The sequence below is a fragment of the Eublepharis macularius genome, chromosome 2, assembly GCF_028583425.1.
Source record: "Eublepharis macularius isolate TG4126 chromosome 2, MPM_Emac_v1.0, whole genome shotgun sequence".
Classification (NCBI taxonomy): Eukaryota; Metazoa; Chordata; class Lepidosauria; order Squamata; family Eublepharidae; genus Eublepharis; species Eublepharis macularius.
In genome coordinates, this window is record NC_072791.1 from 110,633,100 (window position 1) to 110,658,860 (window position 25,761).

At 40.8% G+C, this 25,761-nt stretch overlaps 1 protein-coding gene across 1 annotated transcript; it reads left to right on the forward strand.

The window, feature by feature from the left end:
• Positions 1–487: 487 nt before the first annotated feature.
• On the forward strand, positions 488–19,216 carry ARL14EP (ADP ribosylation factor like GTPase 14 effector protein). The gene is made up of 3 exons (XM_054971567.1): positions 488–578; positions 10,983–11,113; positions 17,629–19,216. Exons 1-3 carry the CDS (start codon positions 510–512, stop codon positions 17,855–17,857), a joined length of 429 nt encoding a protein of 142 aa, XP_054827542.1. The 5' UTR covers positions 488–509; the 3' UTR covers positions 17,858–19,216.
• The last annotated feature ends 6,545 nt before the right edge of the window (positions 19,217–25,761 follow it).

Here is a 25,761-nt window from a genome sequence, read left to right on the forward strand (position 1 = left end):
TTGTGCTGTGGCAGTGCTACGGATTGGTGGATGCACGATTGTTTTGTTTCTGTCTGTAGGCTAGAACATATATAATATGACAGCCTTTTTGTTTTGTTTCAATATAAAAATCATATTATTCCTGAGGATCCGTTTAAAATCATCTGGATCTGGCTTTTACCCACTCCCCTCCTTTGGAAAGCGTATCAGCAACAGCTTTGTCTTGCTCCCCATTTACCCACCAGCAACCCCTCCCCCGCAGCCACAGTTTTACCCTCTGTAGCTTATTTTCAATTATGGTGCGTGTGATTACCCAATGAAAGGGACTCTTGAACCCTGCCTGCCGTGATTTTCCACATTAACACCTCCGCCTTTCCAGAGCTCTTACCCCGCACATGGAGGCTTCTAAGCGCCTTCAATCAATAACCGGAAGTCTCGTGCAGTCTGCAGCTCCTCGGCGCAGGGGTTTAGGAGTAGTTTCCTTCCGCTGCTTAAGCAAGACCCGGAAGTGCGTGCAATCGTTTGAGGTCATGGCGGCTACGGGGGAAGTAGGTTCGGGAATGGTTGCAGGACAGGGCCGAAGGAAAGCTTATGGCAAGGTATGCGCCGGCGGGGTGATGAGGGGACCGCAGGCAGGACTGCCTTTATTTCCCTCGACTCTTCGAGCTTTAGTTAGCCGCTGCTTAGTCAAGAATGGCTTCGCCGTATTCGATACACACGTGAAATATCTCTCTTTGCAAAGGTTTAAGAAAAGGGTTAAAAATAAAAGGTCGGAAGCGGAGGGTGTTGTAGCGAAAGTCTAAAGGCCAATACTTAAAAGACTAAGGAAGGTTGTTGTGCTTTACGGTCTATGAAGTGGTTTATGTAAATTTTCTCTTCTATATCATGCCTTAACTAACGCAACGTTTTGTGTTGTTAATTGTTATATATCAGTGTTGTTATATAAACAATGAGAAAGAAGCATCTACGAAATTACAGACAAGCAAAGTGTACCACTTTATAGAGTAACCATTTATTTCAATAAATCTTTTGTAAGAGGTATCTTCTTCAGATACATACAGTACAAAAAGGGTATAATAATTGAGGATGGGGGAATATTGTGAAGAGAAACTGATGTAAAACAAAATTCAATGGGAGGTGTAATCTGTTCACATAGAGTGGCATAAGACACTCCTGACCAACAACAGCAAAATTATTTTCTTACTTGAAAGCTTCTCTGTCTCACTCTTAAGGTGTAAAGCAATACATTCATATAGCATGTGACATCCAATAATAATGCTATAGAACTAGAATTACAAAAATTAGAAACTGAAAAAAGTACCTAACATGGTATGTCAAACAATGCAGAAAAAGAAAAGAAGTAGAAAATGCTGTAACAGCAGGATAATGAATACAATAGACACTGGTAGAGGCTAAAGTTCTGTTTCCTTTATAAAAGCACTTTCCTGAACAATTCCGTTATACTATAGCTAGTCATGTTCCCTTTATAAAAATGTTTTTCTGTTTTATGCATTTTGTGAAATGATAAGTCATGGGGGGGCGCTTTAAGGTACTATGGGGCTTGAATTTTGTCCTCATGTTTTTGATATTTTATTTTACTAATTTAACAAAATTTATATTCGCCCTCTCAAGGGACCCAAGGCAGATCACAAATAAAAACATAATTACTAAAATGGCATTTAAAAACCATTAAAATCAACCAAAATGCATCATTGAAACAGTGAAAAGCAGAGCTTAAAAATAGGTTTGCAGGTTGTTTAAATGTCAAAATACAAATGTTCCTCTCCATGAAAGCGTTACTCTTTTTAAAGGGGGTGGTGTTGGTGGGAGGTGTATGCAAACTTGCTTTAGAGTGATGGTAAGCCATGAAGATAGTTTCAGGTGGGTAGCCATGTTGGTCTGCAATAGGTGTCACTAGACTTGAATCTTAAGGTAAGCTAGGACTTGCTGCAGTCTGGTTTCAGCACAGTCCTATGCATGCCTGTTTGGACACAAGTCCCAGTATGATCAGTAGGATTGTAGTGTAGTCTCTTTCACCACTCCCATTTGTATAGGGCTAACAACAAACATTTTTAGATACGTTAACCCTGTTTACCCAATTACCAAGATACTGATTCTGGATCAGGACAAATACCACTGTAATGAAAAGGGGGATGTCACTCCGATTGCAATACAAAGATATTGTACACAGCCATATATTATGTTGCTTTAAGTTTTTGTTTTATTGTGCTTTGAATGCTTTCTGTCTCTTTCACCTTTTTTTCTTGTCTTAATAAAGCCAGCATTACTTTAAAAATTATCTGTTTTTACAGCTTGGATTCAGATAAATGGAACATAGAATCTATCCAAATGTATGGCCAAGGTTATGATAATTAATAATGAAGACTCCCCGCTCCCTCCACATCTTTTTAATTACCTAATGAAAGACTTTGATTTGATTGATTTACTTTAAATCTATTATTTCTCCCCAATGGTGGACCCAAAGCGGTTGTTCTCATCTTATTTCTATCCTCAGAAGCCTATAAGGTTGGGTATGCTGAGTATGTCATAATGCTCTCTCAGCAATCCCCATCCAGAGTGGGGATTTGAACCTGGGTCTCTCTCATCATAGCCCAGCACTCACCACTTCACCAGTCCATTTGTGCATTTTTCTTATGAATGCACTCCAAATTATGCTTCATTTGTCCTTGGATGAGGTTTAGCTATGCATGTCGTTCTTGAGAGTCTGGGTGCCTCCTTTGCCTATAGATGGAATGTGAGTTTTCTGAAGGTACCTTCAACTCACCTCCCATTTCTTCCACTTTCAGCTGTGAATTGTAACTGAATCACTTAAGCATCCTCCAGGCCTTTACACAAAGACTTTGCAACCTCTGATTGTACTGGCAAGTTGTTGGTCTTAGGTGAGACACCCTTCCAATTAGGATGTTCAGCCAAGTTATTTTTTGTTGGTATTTTTTTATTTTTTTCAAACAACATTTGTCTGAGGCTTGGGACCAGCGCCAGATTTACCTCTTTTGTGGCTGTCCAGTAAGAAGGAATAAAATAATGGGCTGTGCTACATGTTACACAAATTCGTGTCTCTCTCACACACATACACATTCTCATTCTCTCCCCCCCCCCACCCCAACGTAGTGGTGAAATGAAGAGTGTAGCATGAACTGCTTAGGGTTCAGATTTACATGCTGCTTTTCTGCTAGAAGGGGCATTCAAAGCACCCGTCAACAATCCTATATATTATAAAACATACTTAAAACTAATCATTTACATTATCTTATACTAGCAGCAGGTTTTGTAGCAGCAGTTCATATCCTCTGTGCCAGTAAAACATGGCAGAAGAGATGTTGTAACTGACTTAGTAACTACCTTTAGACTGAGCTAATGAGAGTGTTTTCAGGAATGATTGTTTTCCATCAGCTTTAATAACTTAGGTGGGGCAGCCTAGCTAATACTAAGCCAGTGCTTATATCAGGATTCCCCAGTGTGGTGCCTATGGGCACACTTGCTCCCTCCAGCAGCTTACCTACAGCCTGCCCAGAGTTCTTAGAATGTGGGCAGGGCCATTCCACAGCAGGGCTTCACCATTGCCATGCAGATTTTTAAAAAGTTTGAGTGGCAAATTGAATAGCAGGCACCACATGAGAATATGTGCTGAATGACTAAGTAAGCTGCTGCCTACCTTAGTCTTTACCTCCCCCCCCCCTCCATAATGGAATGGGGAGAAAAGCTGTTTCCTCCTCTGCACAAGTCAGCCAGGCCATGCTGGTCAGTGCTGCCCAGATCGGAGAAAAAACCCTCCCCTGTGCAAGCAAGCTGACTTGCCTCAGGAACTGCCGCTGCTGAGACTTTTCCTCTCCCATGCAAACCCATGGGGTGGTTCTCACCCTGGGCACTGCTGCTGGAAATGGGGGGAAAGCCCTTTCCTCTGCTGTGCAAGCTGGCAGGGTGGCCGTGGCAGCTGCTGCTGCTGGGATGAGAGAATGGTCTTCTCCAGTGCAAGTTGGCCTGGATGCTACTGGGGATGAAAGAAGAGCCTTTTCATTGGGTTGCTATCTAAGCTGAAAGCAGGAAGGGGAGCAGAAAGCTGGTGGAAGTATGAGAGAAGCCATGCACCAAAGAGACAGGATAAACCCTGCTTTCCTCTTTTTTTCTTTCCCACCTCCATTGAGATTACCCATCTTTTCCCCGCCCACCTTGTACTTTCACGTGGGCTTATTCTCCCCATTTGTGTCTGTGTTTTTTAAATTTCCACTTCTCCCCTTACCCCCAGTTCCTTTATGCTTTAGAGTTTTATTTAATTCCATATGTGTGTTGTGTGTGTGAGAAAGCTTCCCACCCTTGAAGTTTCTTCTGTTTTTTTAATTCATCCTTTTCTCTCTCACACACAGACACCACTTCCTGTGTATGTGTGTTCTTCCCTTCCCACCCCCACTTGGGATTTGTGTGTGTGTGTTTGTGTGTGTGAGAGAGAAAGAATTCCCCTCTTGGATTTGCCCCCATTATATGCCAATGTAAACTACTTTTATGAAGTTTTATTGTATAATCTTCATCATAGTATATCATGGTGCAGACCTGGTATGAGTTTTTGATGTTTATAGTATAATGCTGATAGCAGCTTTATATAAAAAAACTGAAATAATATACTAATAACCACAAAAGAGCTTGCTTCTGAGTAAACTGGATTTGACTGTATCACTGAAACCCTCAATGCACCTAATCAGAACTTGTGTTGAAATCATCATTTTGGAAAGCCTGTGGTACATAGGAAGGGCCTATAGCTCACTAGTAAACCACAGTCTTGGTGTCCTATTGAACAGCACAGCAAGACTCTTGCCTGAAATGTTTGTTTATTTACTTCATTTATACCCTGATTTTTTTCCCTGGTGGTGGCTTAGACTGGCTTACAACATTATCTCGTTCTCCATTTTATCTTTACAACAACCCTGTAAGCAAGGCTTTTTTCTGGGAAAAGAGGTGATGGAACTCTCTATTATCACATGTGTGCTTGCAAAGCATGTGCGTGCTCCCGGAAATGCATGATGATGTCACTCCCAGAAGTGATGCCACTTCCCGGAACCCAGCACAATACATTACGACAAGATAAATGTTAGTAAGCTTGGAAAATTACATTACTATGAGAAAGGGTTTTTTTCCTTTCTCTATCCTCTACAAAAAGTGAAATCTTCCATTCCCTTTCCCAAACATTTCATTTCTTTGGAATCATATTTTAAAATATGCAAGAAGGAGGGGGCCTCTAAAAATCTAAAACTCATTTCAGAAATCTATATTCTAACAGATTCCCTCTGCCAGTGTAAAAAAAAAAAATCTAAAACTTTTTCAAAATTCCACAGAGTCTGAAATTCCTAATCTAATGAATATTGAATTTTCAGGAAGGGTTTTGCTTTACTGGAGCAATTCAAAATTAGATTCTCAACTTTAGCTGCATTAGAGTTATACTTAGTTTAAAATGGCTTTTTTTGCTGTTGCCTGCCAACTCTACCTTACCAATGGCTAAGCTGTTGTTGTGACATTGTGAAATGCTCATAAATATTCCAGTGTCCCACACAAACAAGATTCATAAAAACTTCCTTAACACCCATATGTCCACTGCAATTCCAGTGATGTTAATCAGCTGAGGGTGGGGAGAACCATTTGAGTTACAGCTATTAAGACATAAGAACACGTATATGCTGATGAATATATTGATGAAAGCCTTCTGTGACTGGGACACAGCTATCCATTCCTAGCATAAAACTGGAATAAACATAACTGATATTTTAACTAATACAAATAACCATAACTGATGCGTTTAATACAAAACCAATCTGCTTTCAAATGCTGTGGGTACCATAACTATGTCAAATTCAGTCAACAAAAGAATGAAAGCAACACACACACAGCCTCACCCACCCCCATGAAAAGAAAGCAGAATGAACTCAAAGCAGTGCACATACACACAGCTCCTCCCACTCCCCCAATGAAAATAAAACAGAATGAACTCAAAACAGCCCACACATACACAGAAACCCCTGACTGAAATGAAAGCAGAATGAACTCAAAGCAGCGCAGCCTCCTCTGCAAAGTCGTCCCCAGCAGCTATGCTTACACTTGCGCTCTCTCTCTCTCCCCCTCTCACACACGCATACACACACACACAAATGAAAAAAGCAGAATGAACTCAAAGCAGCTAAAGCCGACCCCAGCAGCTATGCTTACACTCTCTGTCGCTCTCTCTCTCTCTCTCTCTCTCACTCATGAATGAAAAAAGCAGAATGAACTCAAAGCAGCTAAAGCCTTCTCTGCAAAGCCAACCCCAGCAGCTCTGCTTACACTCGCTGTCTGTCTGTCTCTCTCTCATTCACGAATAAAAAAAGCAGAAGTAACTCAAAGCAGCTTACCCTCCTCTGCAGAGCCCTGCTGGGTCCCAGCTCTCACTCTCTCACACACACACATACACACAGGAATGGGAAAAAAGCAGAATGAACTCAAAGCAGCTAAGCGTCCTGCAGGGCCGAAGGAGGAAGAAATCACGTGGGCAGATTCTAGAGCTTCCGGAACAGTGTTCCAGAGCATTCCCCCTCAAAAAAAGCCCTGCTTGTGAGATAGGTTAGGATGTTAGTATGTGACTGGCTGGGTTGCCGATTGAAGATTCAAACCTGGGTCTCCCAGATCCTAGTCCAACATTCTAACCACCATATCGGGCGGGTTCACATATTGTAGAGCGGCTTTCAGAGTTATACTCCTGTGGCTGGCTCCACTTCCTGCAGCAGCTGTTTTGGAGTGGTGCCCACAGCCCTTTGTCAAAATTCCAATTGTGCCCACAGACTCAAAAAGTTTGGAGACTCCTGGCTTATATGGTGCTTAAATGATATTTTACCATGAGTGTGGGTATCTAGCAATTTCATTATTCATTGAAGAAGCACTTGTACAACTTGTTCACCAAAGGCAAAGCTGCAGCATATACTGATATAGGTCAAAGGTTGACATGCTAAAGAACCCCAAAGGATCTGTCTCCTAAGAATGCACTAAAGATGTGTCCATGTTCCCAGTAATGGAAAATAAACTGTTGTAGTTGGTGTTTCTTTGTCCATGCCCCACTGCTGCCAGTAGACTCTCTTTCCCCTTTTTTCTGTTCTATAAACCTCCAGCAGTTCTTGAAAATGTCACTTCTTAAGGGGTCTTTCATGGGCATCTGCATTCTATACCAGCTTCATGTTAATGGAATATCTTTGGTCTCTTGTCTTTATGAAAAAATTGTCCTGTCACAAGGAGCAAAGAAAAATGGATTCTTCAATACATTATTTGCCCTACTCTACATCTCAGGAAATCAGGTGATACATTTTTGTTTAAGAAGAACATATAATATGTATTTCAGATGAGTTCTGTCTTTCTGATAGAGGCTCTATCATATCTGCCGTTTGCATTCTGGTAAAATATTGCCAATGACGACAATTTCAAAAATACTCGTTATTCCCATGACTTTAACAAATAGTCTGGTTTATTCCAAATGAATATACAGCATAATCCTTCGTATGTTTACTGGAAGTAAGTGTGTTTACGTAAGTATGGTTAAGATTGCAGCCTTTAGTGAACAGGTTCATAGATCTGCAAGCTAGAATGATTAAATTTTCTGTTTGCCTTTCCTCATTTATATCACAAGTTGAATGGGGAAGGGTGAGTGCTGATCAACAAAAGAGAAGCTGAGAAGCAAGTTCAGTTTTCAGAATATGATCACATACCTGTGGATTGTGTTATACCATGTGCTACAAAGGCCTGAACCAGCACAGAGAGTATAAAATGCAAGAAGGTGAATGAAATTATCTCCAGATTTTGGTTTACATATCAAGATAAAACCTCTTCAAGGAAAGTGGCACAGACCAAAAATTGAGATAACCTGGGATCCAAAGGAATGCTTGTGAGCACCTCTTTACAAGGCAGTGTTTGTACTGAAGTTGGAGGGCATTTTCATTTCCGTCCCTCTCTCCCCACCCCACCACCACTCCTGAAAACTTGGGTGATAGGGAGTATCCTATCTGATGAATGGTAAATTGGCATAGATTGTGTGCATATGCAGAGGATCTTAATGGAGCATTTTGTATCCTGGCCTCTGAAAGTAATGAAACAAATACATATAATGAAGATGGTAATATGAAAGAACTGCATATTAGTTATTTATCAGAGTAAAATTTTATTTAGCTTTAAAGGGTGGGGTAGCAAGAACATAGATACATCCACACTTATAACACTACTTTGTGAGGAAGAAAACTGTAGGGTTTTCTGTTCTGGTGTTGAACATGTCTCGGTATCTGTAATATGTTGCCTGTGGCTTAATAGCTTCTGTGTATTGGCTTTGCCTCCATCATTCTTTCAAATTACTGGCTTTTATTCTTGCTTGAATATAAAGTTTTGTATTTTGCCATTTTTCTTTTTTTTATAGAAAACATTAATTCATATTTCCTTACAGCTGCTTTCCAGTCACCTTCCCCCTTAATATAGACAATGAAAGTGATCTTTCTTTAATTTAGGAATGCTCTGATATGCCTCTCTGTAGTATATTTGGCAAAGCCTTTTGGAAACTGGCTGGCCAGGAGCATGTGTGATGTGTCTGTTTCAAAAACATGCATGTTACAGCTACTTCCCTAAACTCAACTTAACAAGTTGCACACACAAAATGAAAAGTTGACCCAGAATACTTTTCCTAAGATATATTTAATAAAGCATTGTTATCAGTGTAGATTTCAGAGCAATACTATCCTTTCAGGTTTTTACTGCAAAACTCTTACTCAGATATGTTGCTTAATCAGAAGGTGGTCTTAATTTGAATTTAGTAATAGTGGGCTCTAGTCAAAGAAGACTAACTTTGCTCTCCACCAGAATAACCCTTTCTGTCTACTGAAAACTAACACAGAGTTGCAAACCTCTGATCTATAAAAGCCCCTTGGATGCTTTATAAAAGAGACTATCAATTGCCTTGTGCCCAGCAGCTGGTAGAAGCTACGGAGCTAGTGAGGACAGTGGATGCAAGACAGGAGTTTAGTGCATTCTGGAAGAGTGTCCATGCTCAAGTTAGGTCCCAAAGTTCTCTTCTGTACATAGCAGTTATCTGCAAAGTAAACTAAATAATTCATCTAAATCCTGGGCAAATAATTAGCATATAGTATACGTTTCTTGAGTTTATTCTTCAGATTGGTTTTTGTTTTGAAATTCATCAGTCAAGTTTAAAAGAAAGTTGGAAGCATAAATTCTACTTCCTTCACTGCTTTCTCCAGGATAATTCTTACAGCTGCTAAAGATGACAGTGATACGATGGAGAAAATGAAATACAGTGAATTGGCCAAATAAAATGAATCCATGTTCAGTTGGAAATCAGTTGCTAACTAACAGATTTCCATAAAACATTCTTTACCTGTCACACTGGCTTCAAGACTGAGCAAGAATTGTCATCAACTGATCTATTACTACTTCATTTTAGGACTGGAATCACTCAGCGAATCATATTATCTGCTTACATCAAGCTAAAGTGTACCTTGATTGAGACAAAGATTTGCAGAAGTCATGTTTTTATCCTTTTAATATGCACAGAAAATTTGCAAGGAAAAATTTGTATGCAGTTGATATAGATGGTGTAACTTTTCTGAGTGCCAAATTTAGATGGCAGTTGGTACTTGGATGGAAACTGCTCAAAATGCACAGAGGTTGATTCTGAAGACCATCCACAAAGGAGTCTTGATCGAGACATATGTACTTGGAAGCATTTCTTCACTTATTGGATTAAGGCTGCAGTCTTGTGCGCATTTACCTGGACACAACCTCTGTTGGAAACAGTGGCACATACTTTGATTAAATATGCATAGGGTTGGAATGCACAGAAAGTTGAACATAACCGAAATATTATATTCAGTTTGGAAAAACCCTTCTTAAGTGTTACAACAAGCTAGATACGGCACACATGCATGAGCATTTATCATTTGAGAACTGTAGTGTGAAGCAACAGCTTACATGTGTGAAACATTATTAATCAAATGTCACAGATGGGGTTTTCCTATAATTATACCACAGTAACTTCCAATAAAGCCACCTGATACGTTCCTCAATACGTTATTACATAATAACTGTAATAATAAATAAAAGTAAATGCATGTTATGAATAGAGGCAAATAGAATTAATGTAAAAGTGAAGGGAAAAATACAGAGGCTGTTGGCAAAAGTGGATCTATGTGTAGCACTACAGTAATACAGAGTACATTGTGGAAGCAGTGTGACATAAAGCAAACCATGATAATAGTTTAGAGGTGGCAATCTATATAATTTGAGATTGCATGTAGAGGACCATAATCACCACAGTAATGCAATCCGTTCTGCCACCTTGGAAGTCTTGCACCTCCTACCAGACTCTTTCTTAGAAGTAACTATTGCTTGACAAAGAGCCTCATGATGAAACTGAAGTTGTTCTCCAGCATCATGGTTCTCACAAGCATTGTTCAGTGAAGACATACCACAGCTACACTTTGGAAAGGTCAGATAAAAAGAGTTGTGGGTGTATGTTTATACTTTTTGAAGGAGCAACTCATGTATTTCCATTAACTTAAATCACAGAAGTCACTGTCGTATGCAGCTTAATCACTCCCTTCAGAAGTGGCAACTGCTTTGTTTTTACTTCTCTTATTTCTTTTTCTCACTGGAGAAACACTGAATAGCGGCTCAACACAAAGTTATTTCATAAAGATGTGTTGTATGTTAGAAGCCTTTTGCTATGAACAATGCAGTTAACTGGTTCACGTGTAGAAATTATTCTTGATCCAGAGCCACTTCCCTATTAGGGATCTGCTTCACTTTTAACATTGTCTCCACACATTTTTGTGTGTTCAACATCTGAAGGTTTTGACTCTTAACAGGAGTTATCACAACTGGCCTCAGCTTTGTGTCCAGATTTTATACAATGTGTGATGCACCCCAACTTGATTAACAGTGGTTTATGCATTAAGCTTTTGTCCGTATCTGTTCAGGGGCGTACAGCTAAGACCTTGAAGTCTTTACAGTTTGCTAATCCAGGACGACATACTGAATTTGCTCCAGAAGCAAACAAAAGAGAGAAAAGAAGGCTGCAAACAAAAAGCACATCCATAAATTCAGACAGGTGGGCTCCTTTCTGCATTTATTAAACTAATCTTTGTTTTCATGCCCTCAGGGAAAAATTGTTGCCTTATTTGTATCTCAACTGCTCTTCAAATTTGCTTGTGTAGACAGAATTGTATCTTTCAAGTGCTTGGAAATGGCACGATAAAAGCAAAATGGTATTGTATTGTGTAACTAGGAAAAACTTGGAGTGAAATGGAATGTTTCCATGCAATCTGCTGTGAGTGCATCTGCTGTTAAGTGACAGAATGACTAAAAAGCACCCATTATAGTTCGGCCTCTGAAGGCGGGTACCTGGGTGGGAGACTTCTAGCAGCTTTTTGCTTCTCTTAATTATTTTGAGCTAGAATGGGATATGAACAAAGGTAATCAAATCATTGATAAGAAATCTCTTGGCCTCTTAATACCATCACTTTTGAAATGTAGGTGCTATTTTTTTCTGTGGTGAGGGCTTTTACAAGAAATTCTGATGAGCAATAATAAACAGTAGTAGTAATGTTATCAATGGGAATAAATGCTGTTCATCCCAAACTATATTATACTGCCAATAACCATCTAACAAGGAAGTGTAAATTGAAGAGATTTAAATAATACTTGAAGAGGTTTAAAAAGAGGCATAACTGCAACAGCGCTACCTCATGGAAACAACCTGATTTAAAAAATTGGAGTCTCATATGAGTATTGGTGTAGGGCAGTGATTCCCAACATAGTCCCATGGGTGCCATGGTGCCCACTTGCTTTTTGCCGTAAGTAGAGAGCTGTTCCTAGTTTTCCTCCACTTCAGTGGAGTAGGAGGTGCTTCAGAAGAGCCTGGGAGGCATCATCCTTGTGTCTACAGAACCCACTTGGAAATAGCTGCCTCCTTCGCAGGAAGATGCTTGGCTTGGAGCCTCTTTGTATTTTAATTAGCCCCATATTTATTTAACATAATACTTGAGGCATCAGGGTGAAGTGATTCTTCCTCTAAGGAAAATTAATGCTAGATTTGTTTATCTCCTCCTGTTGGCTAGTACCTGTGCATCTAGTGGCTTACTTAATATAATATTAGAAGAGCCATGCTGGATCATACCATTTGTCTAGCATCCTGTTTCACATAGAGGCCAGCCAGTTGTCCTGGAAGGCTAAGAAATAGGGTATAAAATAGTAAAGACTCCAGTAGCACCTTTAAGACTAACCAACTTATTTGTAGCATAAGCTTTTGAGAACCACAGCTCTCTTTGTCAGATGCATGGAGGGTATGAAAAAACTGACCAGAGATATATAGGTGGTGAGAGGAGGGGGAGAGAGGGTGCAGGGAGTGAGGGTCATGTAAATGCAAATCAGTTACAAAAAGTCATGAAAGAGGTGGAGTGCACAATCCAGGCTGGGTGTGACCTCTCCCCTCCATAGCTGAATCTGAATGGAATGCCTGAAAGCAGTTACTTCTGGTAATGAGATAACCATTCATAGTCTTTATTCAATCCAAGTCTCACTGAGTCAAATTTACATATACATTCCAGTTCAGCAGCTTCCCCTTGGATTCTGTTTTTGAAATGTTTTTGTTGAACTATGGTGACCTTTAATTCCTTGATGGAATGTCCTGGTAGATTGAAGTGTTCTACTGGTTTCTGGATATTGCCATTTTTAATGTTAGATTTGTGTCCATTTATTCTTTTCCTCAGAGGTTGGCTGGTTTGTCCTATATACAGAGCAGATGAGCATTGTTGGCACATGAGGGTATATATCAGGGGTGGCCACACTTGCTTAATGTAAGAGCCACATAGAATAAACCTGAGATGTTTGAGAGCCCCAAGACATGATGCATTGAAGTGGAAGAGGCAGGTTTGGGGGAGTGCCCTGAAATGACATCACAGGAAGGGGTAGGGGTTTGGCACAGTATGCTGGAAGTGACATCATCAGAAGGGGTGGAGCTGACTTTTGACTTGGAAGTGACATCACAAAAAGTGATGTCATCCTTGCAAGGCACCATCTCCAAAGTATTCTGGCTCCACCCCCAAAGACCCCAGGTATTTTTTTTTGTTGGACTTGGCAACCCCAATGTTTTATTGAAAATAGGAAATACATGGAAAGGAAGAAGGAAGGAAAAAAGGAAAGGGAGGGAGGGAAAGACATGGAAAGATAGAAAGGAAGAAAAAGACAAAGACATGGAACGAAGGAAGGAAAAGGCAAAAAAAGAAAGAAGATATGGAAAGAAGGAAGGATTAAAAAAGGAAAGAAGAAAGTTAAGGAAGGAAGGCATGGAAAGATATGGGAAGAAGGAAGGAAAGAAAGAAAGAAAGACAAGGAAGGCATGGAAGGCATGGAAAGAAGTAAAGAGTAAGGAAGGGAAAGAAGGAAAGAAATACATGAAAGGAAGACATGGAAAGCTATGAAAAGAAGTAAAGAGAAAGGAAGGGAAAGAAAGATTTGGAAAGGTTTAAAAAGATATGGAAAGAAGTAAAGAGGAAGGAAGATATGGAAAGGGAGGGAGGAAGATATAGAAAGGTATGGAAAGATATGGAAAAAAGAGAAAGAAGGAAGGAAGGAAGATGGAAAGAAGCGATGGAACGAAGGAAAGAAAGAAATGGAAAGAGAGAAAGAAAGAAAGAAAGAAAGAAAGAAAGAAAGAAAGAAAGAAAGAAAGAAAGAAAGAAAGAAAGAAAGAAAGAAATCAAGGAAGGATCAGAAAAGCGGAGCCACACAATCTTAAAGCAAGCACATGTCCTCTGAAGCAAACACACTCCCTGCTCTTCCATCTCAGCTGTCCTGCACACAATTATGGGTGAGCCAGTACTCTGTGCAACGAATGGGGCTTCCACCCATGCAAAAGCACCCCAGCACAAGCTGCACTTCACGCCATGAGTAGGTTTTGGCAGCTGTGCACTTGCCTACTTGGGAGTAAGCCGGCAAGCAGGAAGTCCTGGGTCACCTCTGCCTTGGTGCTTCCTCGCCGCTTCTTCGCTCGTCCCTTTCCCCTTCCCCCCAAGTGCCCTTCCTGGGTGCTCGCTGTGAGCGCGGGGCTGGCAAAGCTTAATGCCTGCAGAGGAGTTCCCAGCATGGCGAGGGAGGGTGGGCTGTCCTCAGCCCTGGCCCGCCCCTTCCTTGGTCCAGCATTGGGAGAGAAAGGGGAAGCACGCTGAGTGCATAGATCAGGAGAGCGGCTGGTCCGCTCTGCCCCTTAAAGGAGCCTGGGGGAGGAGTGAACTTGCAAGCCTCCGGGAGCCGCCAAATAAAGCCTGAAGAGCCGCATGCGGCTCGCGAGCCGCCATTTGGCCACCCCTGGTATATATCATGTTGGAGGATGAACAGCTGTAAGAGCCAGAGATTGTGTAGCTGATGCCATTGGGTCCTGTAATTTGTGGCTTCAGTATCCACCAAATGAGGTGAGGAAACAAATCGACAGGGCCAAACTAGTACCCAGAAACAGCCTGCTCCAGGACAAACCAAAAGGAACTAACAACAGAACACTACTGGTTGTTACCTATAGTTCCCAGCTCAAACCTATCCAACATATCATCAGTGATCTACATCCCATCCTGGAAAACGATGCCTCTCTCTCACAAGCCCTGGGTGGAAGACCTCTGTTTGCCTACAGACAGCCCCCCCAACCTTAAATGACTTCTGCCTAACAACCATGAAATAGCTAACAGAGTCACCAACACAGGTACCAGACCCCACAACAGACCCAGATGCCAACTCTTCCCACATATCTACCCAGAAAATACGATTACAGGACCCAATGGCATCTCATGCATCATTTTATAAATCTCTATCATGTGTCTTTTAAAATAACTTTCCTAACTAAAAAGTCTGACTCTTCATAATTTTCTCATAAGAAAGGTGCTCTAACCATTTGATCATTTGGGTTGCCTTTTCCCTATTTTTTAAAGCTCTGCAGCAACCAGAACTGTACTCAGTATTTCAAATGCTGCTGGCTGGACTCTTGGGTGTCCTCAACATATTAATGACAGCCCGCTCCAAAGCTCTAGATGATCTCAGTCAGTGGTCTTACATAGGGCCACTTTCCATGTTATGGATGCCACAGATTGAACCTATGGCTGCCAAAGCCATTTTACAGAAGCATTTGACCATTTTAAAAACACCATGAGGGTCCAATCCGGATCAGACCCATACCATGGGGGGTGGCTGTTTCAATACTTGAAAAATGAGGACGTAAAACAAGATTGCCTGGGGCCTCTGTGTTGCAAGCTTGATCAATCCTGGGGACCCATAGCATTTTTTAAATGGTCAAATTCTTCTGTGATATGGCATCAGCAGCCATGGGTCAAACCCATGCTGTAACATGTAGTTTGGCCCATAGATGTTACATGACATAGATGATAGCACTGACCACTGTGGGATTCCATATGAGAGATCTCAAGTTGCAGAAGCAGAATTGGCAATAACTATTTTATACATTATCTAATGAGGGCTTTTAATCAGCTGGTAGACCACCACTTCCTTCAGAGGGCTTAAAGAATCACCATTTTCTAATGAAACATTGATAATATTTCCCAATAAGTCCCCCACTTTCTCCCAGCAGGCCTTCACCTGCCAGAATGAGCAGGAATCTAAATTGCTACGGGTGGATTCACAATACTCAGAGTTCTTGTCATTATCTGCCAGGGAGGCCAAACTAAAGGAATGGAAGAAAAAAATCAGATGATGATTTTGATACCTTTACCATTTGATCTATTCTTAAAGCTAGGATGACTCTGTCTTGAGAGATTTTTGCTGCAAATAAATTAGAGAAATTGTCACAGCTTAAAACCAAACACCACAATTCCTCAACTCCTCCTCCCCCAAATTCATGGAGTAGCTTTGCAATATTCCAGTGATGTTCATTATATTTGTCTAATTATCCAGACTGAAATCACTATAAAAATATTTCATTTGCCTCTAGACTGTATTAAATTTTTCTATGAATGTGCTGCTGTTCTTTCCCTTCTCGGCTATGTATCCACTTCTTGACTATATACAATTGTACCAGGAACCAATAGATCTATATTGCCACCCTTGTTGATTTCACAGTTTAGTTTGTATGGCTTCGTTGGAAGAATTAGTACTGACTGATCCCAGATTACAATTCCTCTGATTGGGGGTGGGGGGATGAAAGTGTATGTGGCTACCAGTATGTTTACCTAGGCATGTGATGATGAATCCTTTCTTTGGTAGATCGGCCCCCAAAGACAAATTATTTGGACAGCATGCACAAAGGGAGGAAGATAATGCACAGCTATCCAAAATAAAAACTGATGTAGACACTTGCTAATAGCAAAGTATTTTGCTAAGATTCTTCATTTGTGTGTTTAGGCTTCTCATGCAATGGGTAGATGTAGGCTATATACCAGGGCTCCCCAACATGATGTCCACTAACACCTTTCCTGGTGTTCAAGTGTTTCTAGAAAGTGGATGGGGCCAGTTGGGGCTTTTGCCAAGCATAACTTCTGATAAACCATTGGAGATTTGATTGGCTGTGCAGATATTTAAAAGCATTGCTTTGGCAGAAGCTGTTTCCACAGCACAGGGATCTTCAATGTGATACTGAAGGTAAGCTGTAGCTGTACCTCCTACAGTAGCCATTGTGTGGCATCCATTTTGTTGCTGTGCCCATTACACTGTGTCAGAACTCCAAATGTGTCTGCAGGCTATAAACACTCTATGCTCAACCATTTAAAGCCAAGAAGTGCAGACCTTGATCAAAGGCTTCTTTCCATTGCTGTCCATAGTTTCTGTTGTCAACTGTGCACAAAGAAACCATTGCAAGTTCTATCACAATGGAAATGCTTCTTGCATAATCCTTCTCTTCAGTATACTGGCTAAGGTCTTGTCTAGACACAGCAGAATGAGTTGGTAAAATTGTGCACTGGTGTCACTGCAGTTGGAAGAGTGATATTTTTAAAGCTCCCCCAACACCATCACGTAAAAGTTCCTTCCAAATGAGTCAGTATGTCAGTGAGAGGTTCTAGCCTAGCCCTTGTCATGCTGTGCTAATTTTTCATTTGCAGGGAATTATTAATGTTGGAAAATGTAATGTAATCTCTCCCTGATGTAGTCCATTCTCCCACGACTCCACTCACTGCTCGTTCCTTCTGCCACATGTCAAGACCAGACTTAAGCCTTGTGTGGTAAAGGAGAGATCTCTTCTTTGCAATGCATCAAATAACATGAATGTGGCAATATTAGCAATATATACTTTATAGCAAAGTAACTGCTGTGTGATTTATAGTAGTGACCACCTGGAGACTGCTGGCTTTTAGACTTGTAAGCATCTTACCATATAGATGTACCCTATTGCATAGAAACAGACTCAAACTTTAGAGCTGATTAACAAAACAAATCTATATGATGTTTACCATATAGACTATCCACTTTGCTGAAGTGTCTCAGCAGCTTCCCCATGACTATTGCTACATATGAAATCACTGCTGCTTCTCTGCATAAGAGAACTAGCCAAAAAACTGCTTAACATGTTAAAATGGAAGGTCTAGTGTAATGTTATGAATGACTGTAAATTATACTTTCTTCCTCCTGCAGGCAAGTAATACCAGCAAAGAGCAAAGTATATGACAGCCAAGGACTTCTTCTTTATAGTGGGATTGATCTCTGTGACTGTCTTGATGAAGATTGTCTTGGATGCTTCTATGCATGTCCTAAATGTGGCTCCAACAAGTGTGGACCTGAATGTCGCTGTGATCGCAAGTGGCTCTATGAGCAAATTGAGATCGAGGGTGGAGAAATCATTCGCAATAAGCATGTGGGATAGCCTACGTGCTGTGTTCATATACTACATTGCATGGAATTAAGTTCCAAAACATTTAATGTACAAAAATACATGGTTGGCTGAGATTTCCAGTTCCTGTCCCATGTGGTGTATAAAAACTGAAGCTCAGAAATAACAAAAATTGCCAAGAGTTCATTCTATCCATGTAGTTATTGCTGCAAGAAAAAGTTACTACATTGCCTGATCTTAAAGTTTTAATTTACAAGAGGCTTAAAATGATCAGTATTAATCATTTTGTACTCTCTGTTCTGTAGAGGAGATGTTTTTCCTTTCAAAACAATGTGATGTCTACTTGAGTCACTTTAGTCACTAGCAGCCATAAGCAGTATTAGCCCTTGGGTAGGTTGGTTATTTGATAGAGATGAGTAGAAAATAATAATAATAATAAGGTAAAGTTTATGATAATATAGCACACTGTCATTATTTCAATAATGATTAATTTCTAATGGCTTACTTCAAGGGTTAGAACATTTGGGATGAGTTTCTTGTTTATATTTTGAATGGAAATGAACTCTTCTGCTTTCATGAGTATTTCACTGCTTATAAGAGGGGGGAAATTTTAATCAAAGACTTATCCTTAAGAACATTTCTATTATAAATACATTGTTTGAGAAATGTATAGTTGAATGTCTACGCAGGCTGAGAGAAAACTTATGGGCTGAAGTACAACACAATCTCATCTTGAATATAAATGTAGCAGTTATGATGATAGGAGTCTTGTATTGTGACTTGTCTTTAATCATTGATTATTGTTCATGAGAACATGTAAAATACATTTGCAGATACTGTTTTTTAAGAAGCAATTAATTGGATACATTTTACTTGTTAAGGCAATTTGCCGTATGCCTAAATTAAGAAAAACTTCTCAGAGCATCTATATCTTTCTATTAATTTTTGGTATTTTTAAGTTCAGATAAGACAGACTTTTCTTACAAAACTGTAATTAAAAATTATTATTAATAGTTGAAGTTGGAGGCCCAGCTTCTAGTAAATTCTAAGGCCCAGCTTCTAGTAAATTCTAGTAAATTTCACAATTAAAAATGTTAAATTTTGAAGCCGTTTGGATAGACTCATGTTAATAAAAGCAGCCTTTTGCATTCTAAGTAACAGTGGACTTAATTTTTTTAAGCCAAGTTTTTTGAAGCTTTGGTTGAATTGATAAATTTCATGTATTGTGCAATTAAAGATCTTGAAGATAAAGTACAGAAAATTGGCCATTACATAAAACCTTTTAGCAGCCTGCCTAACTGTTGGCAGGCTACTTGTACAGATGGGATTTTTACTCTCCCTGGCAAGTAGCATTCTACAAAGGCTGTCATACAATAAAAACATTTAAATAAATTTTGTGAATCTCTTTTTTTAAAGAAAATCTTTTTGGTTTTGGCAAAGCTGAGTCTTACATTGCAGTGCATTGGAATAAAACATTCTTGTTGAAATTTATTTCTTTAGGTTGGATCCTACAGCTTACTCTGCTGGCCCAATTATTCCTGCCTTCTCTTCCTCACTGCATTCCCTATTCCATGTGTGATGCTTGTCCATACAGGTCTCATAATTTCCAGTAGGGGTGTGCACTGCCAAAAATTTCAGGTTTCCCACTTCAGGTTTACCCGAAGTGGGGAAAAAATCTGGAATTACCAGAATCCCGAAGCAACCTGCTTTGGAATTCTCATATTTAGCTTGCTTCGGTATGCTCCGTAAAGATTCGGAGCATACTGAAGTGAGGGGGAGGCAACCCCCCACCCCACTTACCTGGCAGGCAGGGAGAGGAGGCCGATCAGCTGGGTGGTGGGGAAGAGAGGAGCCGGCTCCTGCAGGGCCCGTGCTGCCTCTGCTGCCACCGCAGCAGCCAGCTGGGCTGCGGGGAAGCGCTGAGCCGGCTCCTCTGGCCCTTCCTGCCCCTCAAATGGCTGCCACGGTGGCCATTTGAGGGGCAGGAAGGGCCTCCTCTGCTTTCTTCACTGGCTGGAGGGAGCGGGGGAAGAGCTTAAAGAGTAGAAGGCTTCACGCACCGCTTGCAAACGGTGCTGGGAGGTTTCTACCCTTTAAGCCCTTCCCCTCTCCAGCCGGCTGGAAGGAAAGGGGAAGAGCTTAACAGATAGAAGACTCTGCACGCTGTTTGCTTAAAGGCAAAAAGGGAAAACCCGAACCATTACCGATTGGGTCCAATTCAGGCATTGTTTCTGAATCAGAAACCCAAAGCACATGCCCCTAATTTCCAGCACAACATTTTTGAGGTCTTCAACTTGCACCAGCAGGAAATGTTGATATCTAATCAATTTTTACGTTCATCTGCAGTTAACAGAATACTGTCCCATCCATTTTTAGCAAAATAATGGGTTGAGTCTTCTTTTGAATGGATATACTTGTTCAGAGATTATAATCAGTATATTAAATTAATCAAAGTGCATGTATTGGTAAACTGTTCTAGATATATCGTAACAGTTTTGTTTTTTTAAACCTGCCTTGGACCTTTAATTCAGCTGGTCCTTATGTTACCATAAACTTTTACCTCAGGAGGGCCCTGGTCACAACCAACACTTCCTTTATTTCCACTGAAACAGAGCTTCAGGTGTTCTCTACTTTATTCGTGCTTCTAACTCAAGAACACCTTCCCTTTGGAGTTTGAATCCCACTGCTAACACCACCAGTGCTGTTTTTACCCTGTTTGTGTGATCTCTATATTGCTGCCTCCCTAACTAACTATAAAGGTTATCCCACTCACCTTTGTTGTTGGAAGCATTTAGCAAATAAAAACAGAAATCTCTATAGATCCAGAGGAGTTAGCTGTGTTAGTCTGTAGTAGCAAAATAAAAAAGAGTCGAGTAGCACCTTTAAGACTAACCAATTTTATTGTGGCATAAGCTTTCGAGAATCACGTTCTCTTCGTCAGATGCATGGAGGGCAGAAGGAAACGTCAAATATAGAGGAGGGGAGGGGAGGGGGGAGGAGGAGAGGGGGGATGTAAACAACTCTGATATGGAGATGTAGACAGCTCATTTTGGTGTGGGAATCAGTTTGCTTGTGTAAAGGTTCAAAGGAGTTTGCCGTGTTAGTCTGTAGTAGCAAAATCAAAAAGAGTTCAGCAGCACCCCTAGACTATCCAATTTCACTGCAGCGCAAGCCTTCGATAACCACAGTCCTCCCCGCCAGATGCATCTGACAAGGAGAACTGTGGTCCTCGAAAGCCCACGCCAGGTTCCACTGAACTCCCCCTGACCCCGCCTCTGTAAAGGAAATGTTACCTGTGATAATGAGATAACCATTCATAGTCCCTATTCAGTCCCAGCTTGACAGAGTCAAATTTGCATATGAATTCCAATTCAGCAGCTTCCCGTTGGATTTTGTTTTTGAAAGGTTTCTGTTGAACCACAGCGACCTTTAAGTCTTTGGTCGAATGTCCTGGTAGATTGAAGTGTTCTCCCACTGGTTTCTGGACGTTGCCATTTCTAATGTCAGATTTGTGTCCATTTATTCTTTTGCATAGAGGTTGGCTGGTTTGTCCAATGTACAGAGCAGAAGGACATTGTTGGCACATGAGGGCATATATCAGATAGGAGGATGAGCAGCTGTAAGAGCCAGAGACAGTGTAGTTGATGCCATTGGGTCCTGTAATTGTATTCCCTGGGTAGATATAGGGGCAGAGCTGGCATCTGGGTCTGTTGCAGGGCCTGGTACCTGTGCTGGTGACTCTGCTAGCCGATTCATGATTGTAAGTGAGAATTTGTTTAAGGTTGGGGGGGCTGTCTGTAGGCAAGGAAAGGTCTTCCACCCAGGGCTTCTGAGAGATAGGTATTTTCCAGGATGGGTTGTAGCTCACTGATGATACGTTGGATGGGTTTGAGCTGGGAGCTATAGGTGACAACCAGTGGTGTTCTGTTGTTAGTTCCTTTAGGTTTGTCCTGGAGCAGGCTGTTTCTGGGTACTAGTCTGGCCCTGTTGATTTGTTTCCTCACTTCATTTGGTGGGTACTGTAGCCCCAGAAATGCTTGTTGTAAATCTCTTAAATGGGAGTCTCGATCAAGAGCATTGGAGCAGATACGGTTGTAACGTAAGGCTTGGCTGTAGGCAATAGACCGAGTGGTATGTTTAGGGTGGTAGCTGGAGGCATGTAGATATGAGTATCATTCTGTTGGTTTGCAGTATAAGGTGGTATTTATCCGTCCATTATGTAGTTTTACAGTGGTGTCCAGGAAGTGTACCTGTTGTGTAGAGTGGTCCAGGCTTAGGTTGATAGTAGGATGAAAGTTGTTGAAGTCCTGATGAAATCTCTCAAGGGCTTCCTTCCCATGGGTCCAAATGATGAAGATGTCATCCAGGAATCTTAAGTATAGTAGTGGTTCCAGTGGATGGGAGCTGAGGAAGCATTGCTCCAAGTCCGCCATGAATATGTTAGCATATTGTGGTGCCATGTGTGTGCCCATGGCTGTGCCATTAATCTGTAGATATAAGTTGTCACCAAATTTGAAGTAATTGTGATTGAGTACGAAGTGACAAAGTTCAGTCTAGGGGTGCTGCTGAACTCTTTTTGATTTTGCTACTACAGACTAACACGGCAAACTCCTTTGAACCTTTACACAAGCAAACTGATCCCCACACCAAAAGGAGCTGTCTGCATCTCCATATCAAAGGAGTTGTTTACATCCCCCCTCTCCTCCTCCCCCCTCCTCCTCTATATTTGACCAGTTTCCTTCTGCCCTCCATGCATCTGATGAAGAGAATGTGATTCTCGAAAGCTTATGCTACAATAAAATTGGTTAGTCTTAAAGGTGCTACTGGACTCTTTTGTATTAAGAAATCTCTATATTTCATGTACAGCCCAGTCCTGAGGGCTGCTGTGGTGACAATGGTCAGACAACAATGTAACAGCAGCACTGCTGGTCTGTTCCCCATGGACGTTCTTTTTATTATTATTATTTCTTATGTTCATCATTTATCTCCATTTTATATAAAATGACCAATATGGTATTCATTTCAAATACAAAAGAGCACAAACAACAACAGAGTTCTACACATCACAGAAACTGTGTTCATTTATCTCTCACCTGGTTACCTATTCAGGACTTCAGTTCCTGTGCTTTATATTCTATGAAATGTCTGACTTGACACTCATTACTTCAATACATTTCTGTCTGCACTGTCAACAACAAGCACCTCCTTGGTTTTTAAAAGAAGAGTCAAGGTAGTTTTGGTCTAGCTGTTAAAGCTATTTTCCTATACAATGAGAGAAAGGCACTTCTTGAAGAAAGACTAGAGAAAATTAAAACCCTAAAAATAAAAGACAAAAGTTCTAGTTTACAGCGTACATAGAATGTCCATGATTTTACCTACACCCACATTTTCAGTCCATTTTCAGTACAATCCTAAACAGGCTGTCAATCTCTGGATCGCACAGTTCTGCTCTCCTAGGATCAGCTTTAGAAAGGCTGTTGCATTTCTCAAGTAGCTCAGTTGGTTATAATATAACTCTTCTTAGTACTAGCATAACAAGATCCTTCGCATCTCATGCTACTTTCAAAGAACTCTGCACAATCAGTATACAAAAATCAGATAAATACAATTACTGTTGCCTTCAAAAACAATCCAGGGACTCAGAACTTTTAAATATAGCTTTCTTATACATATGGACACTCCCTGAGAAATCTGAGAGCTGAAATGATAGTGGATAGGAGGAGGTAGAATTGCAGTGACCCTGAGGAGAGAAGGAAATTTACAAAGGAGACCTGGATACAAACAGGTATCTAGAACATACACACAACATATATAAATGGCTTGTTTTTCAGAATTGTTGAACAAACCTGGAAGAATATACTGAAAATCTTCAGCCATGACGGATCTTTGTAAAATAACATGTATCTTTCAGGATGTTGAGGATCCTTCAAAACCTACATTTTTATATCACACTGCTTTGCCAAGAATTTCCTATGCAATTTCACATAATTAACAGACCACACAGTTTATTACTCATTCACACCAATTATTCACTGTTGAGGAAATGGTTCACAAAAAGACATCAAATAGATCAGGAGGGTTCACAAAGTAACAGGATTTTTTTTTAAAAAAATGAATTTTATAGATACCTGATTATTAAAGGTGCAAGTTGAGTCCTGTGCAAAAATTGATAGGAAAAAGTTTAGCAGTTCCATCACCGAATCTAATTTGACTCTCTCAGACTTGGATTGAATAGAGACTGGTTGGTTATCTCATTATCAGAAGTATCTGCCTTTCAGGCATTCTCTTCTGATTCAGCTATGGAGGGGAAGGGTCACACCCAGCCTGGATTGGGCACTCCACCTCTTTCATGACTTTTGCAACTGATTTACATTTACTCCCTCCTCCCCTCACCACCTACATATATCTGGCCAGTTTCTCATACCCTCCATCCACCTGATGAGGAGAATTGTGGTTCTTGAAAGCTTATGCTACAATAAAGTTGGTTAGTCTTAAAGGTGCTACTGGACTCTTTACTATCACCAAAACAGTATCTTCAGTCTCCTTAATAATTTATTTTGGTGACATCAACTTCCAGGCTTCCCATTTTTGGTCTTTTTCAGGTGATCAAGGCTGTTTTGAAGCTTGGGAAGAGAATTCTTCAGCTGTTCAAGTAAAGCTATAGAGTCTCAGCACCCCTTTCACATGCAGGGCTTTATCTGCATTAGGCTGAGGGGTTTTTTTCTCTGGATGTCATATTAAGGGCTAAATTGGTAAATCAGGAGGACCCAGGTATGAAAGTAGCTCATCTGGATTTGTAAGTTCTGGAAGCAGATCCAGTGAAAGCTCTGGCACATCAGATGCACCCTGCCCACCAGCTTGACCCTCCAAGGCTGAGGAAGGGTTAAAGGCCAGGTCATTGTGTGGACAGTTGCTAGAAGTGGTCTGTGGTAGCTGCCAGCTCTGTTGGCTAGGGCTCCAAACCAGCAGTCTGCTGGTTTGACTCCCATCTCCCACTTCTGCCATGAACTTTGCAGGTGGCCTTGGTTAAGCTGCTCCTCTCAGCCCCTGCTCTCCAGCTGTATTGTTTTGAAATGGCAGTTTAGTCTTGTGAGTTTGGAAGGAATTGCCTTCTGGCAAGCAGATTTCAAGACTATCCCTTGTTACAGGGATCAGACAGAAGGGTTACCTGAGGCACAGAGGAGTGTCCCATCTTTGGTACAAAATGTTTCTGTAGACACCTGATAAATGGTGGTCTGCATTTACTGAGAATGCTGGTTAAACCTTGTTCAGCCTGCTGCAGGCAGTATTAACTAGAACATGATGCTGAACTATCCTCCTGGTTTGGGAGAAGGAGTATGTTGCAGTTGCTATGCAATCACTAAATGCTCTCTATAAAGTGGTCTTCAATATATGGGTCTGGATGCTCATATCAAAGAGCTCCACTTGCTGGATCATAGAGCCACTTTTTGCTGCTTTTTGGAAGGATTTGCTGCTAGTACACGTTTAGAAATCTTATTCCTTATACTTCCTGTCTCTTTCCACACAAGCTGAGGAGTAATGGTACTATGAGGTGACTCAGTGTTGAAGAGGATTCAGCCCCCCTCTTCCTATAAGGTAACTATCATCACTGGCTTGCAGCTGAGTTTGTCCTGTGCTGTTTCCTAAGGCTTAGAGATGGCTCCCAGATATGGAAAGACATAATTTGTTTTGATGCTCCTCAGCTTGCACAACACACCAAGTGTAGATTTCCATGATATCTAGGACTGGCACTATGAGCAATATTAGTCATTCTATGTATATCCGTGATTAGAATTGTGCTATAGTATTTTACAAAAGTCCTGAATTTTGGAGATTATCTTTTCCAAATCAGTAATGTTCATTCTTCTGAGTATGATACAAGGTTGGATGGCCACTTTGTATCGTGGCATTAACTTTCTTAGGTTTGCATATTTAAT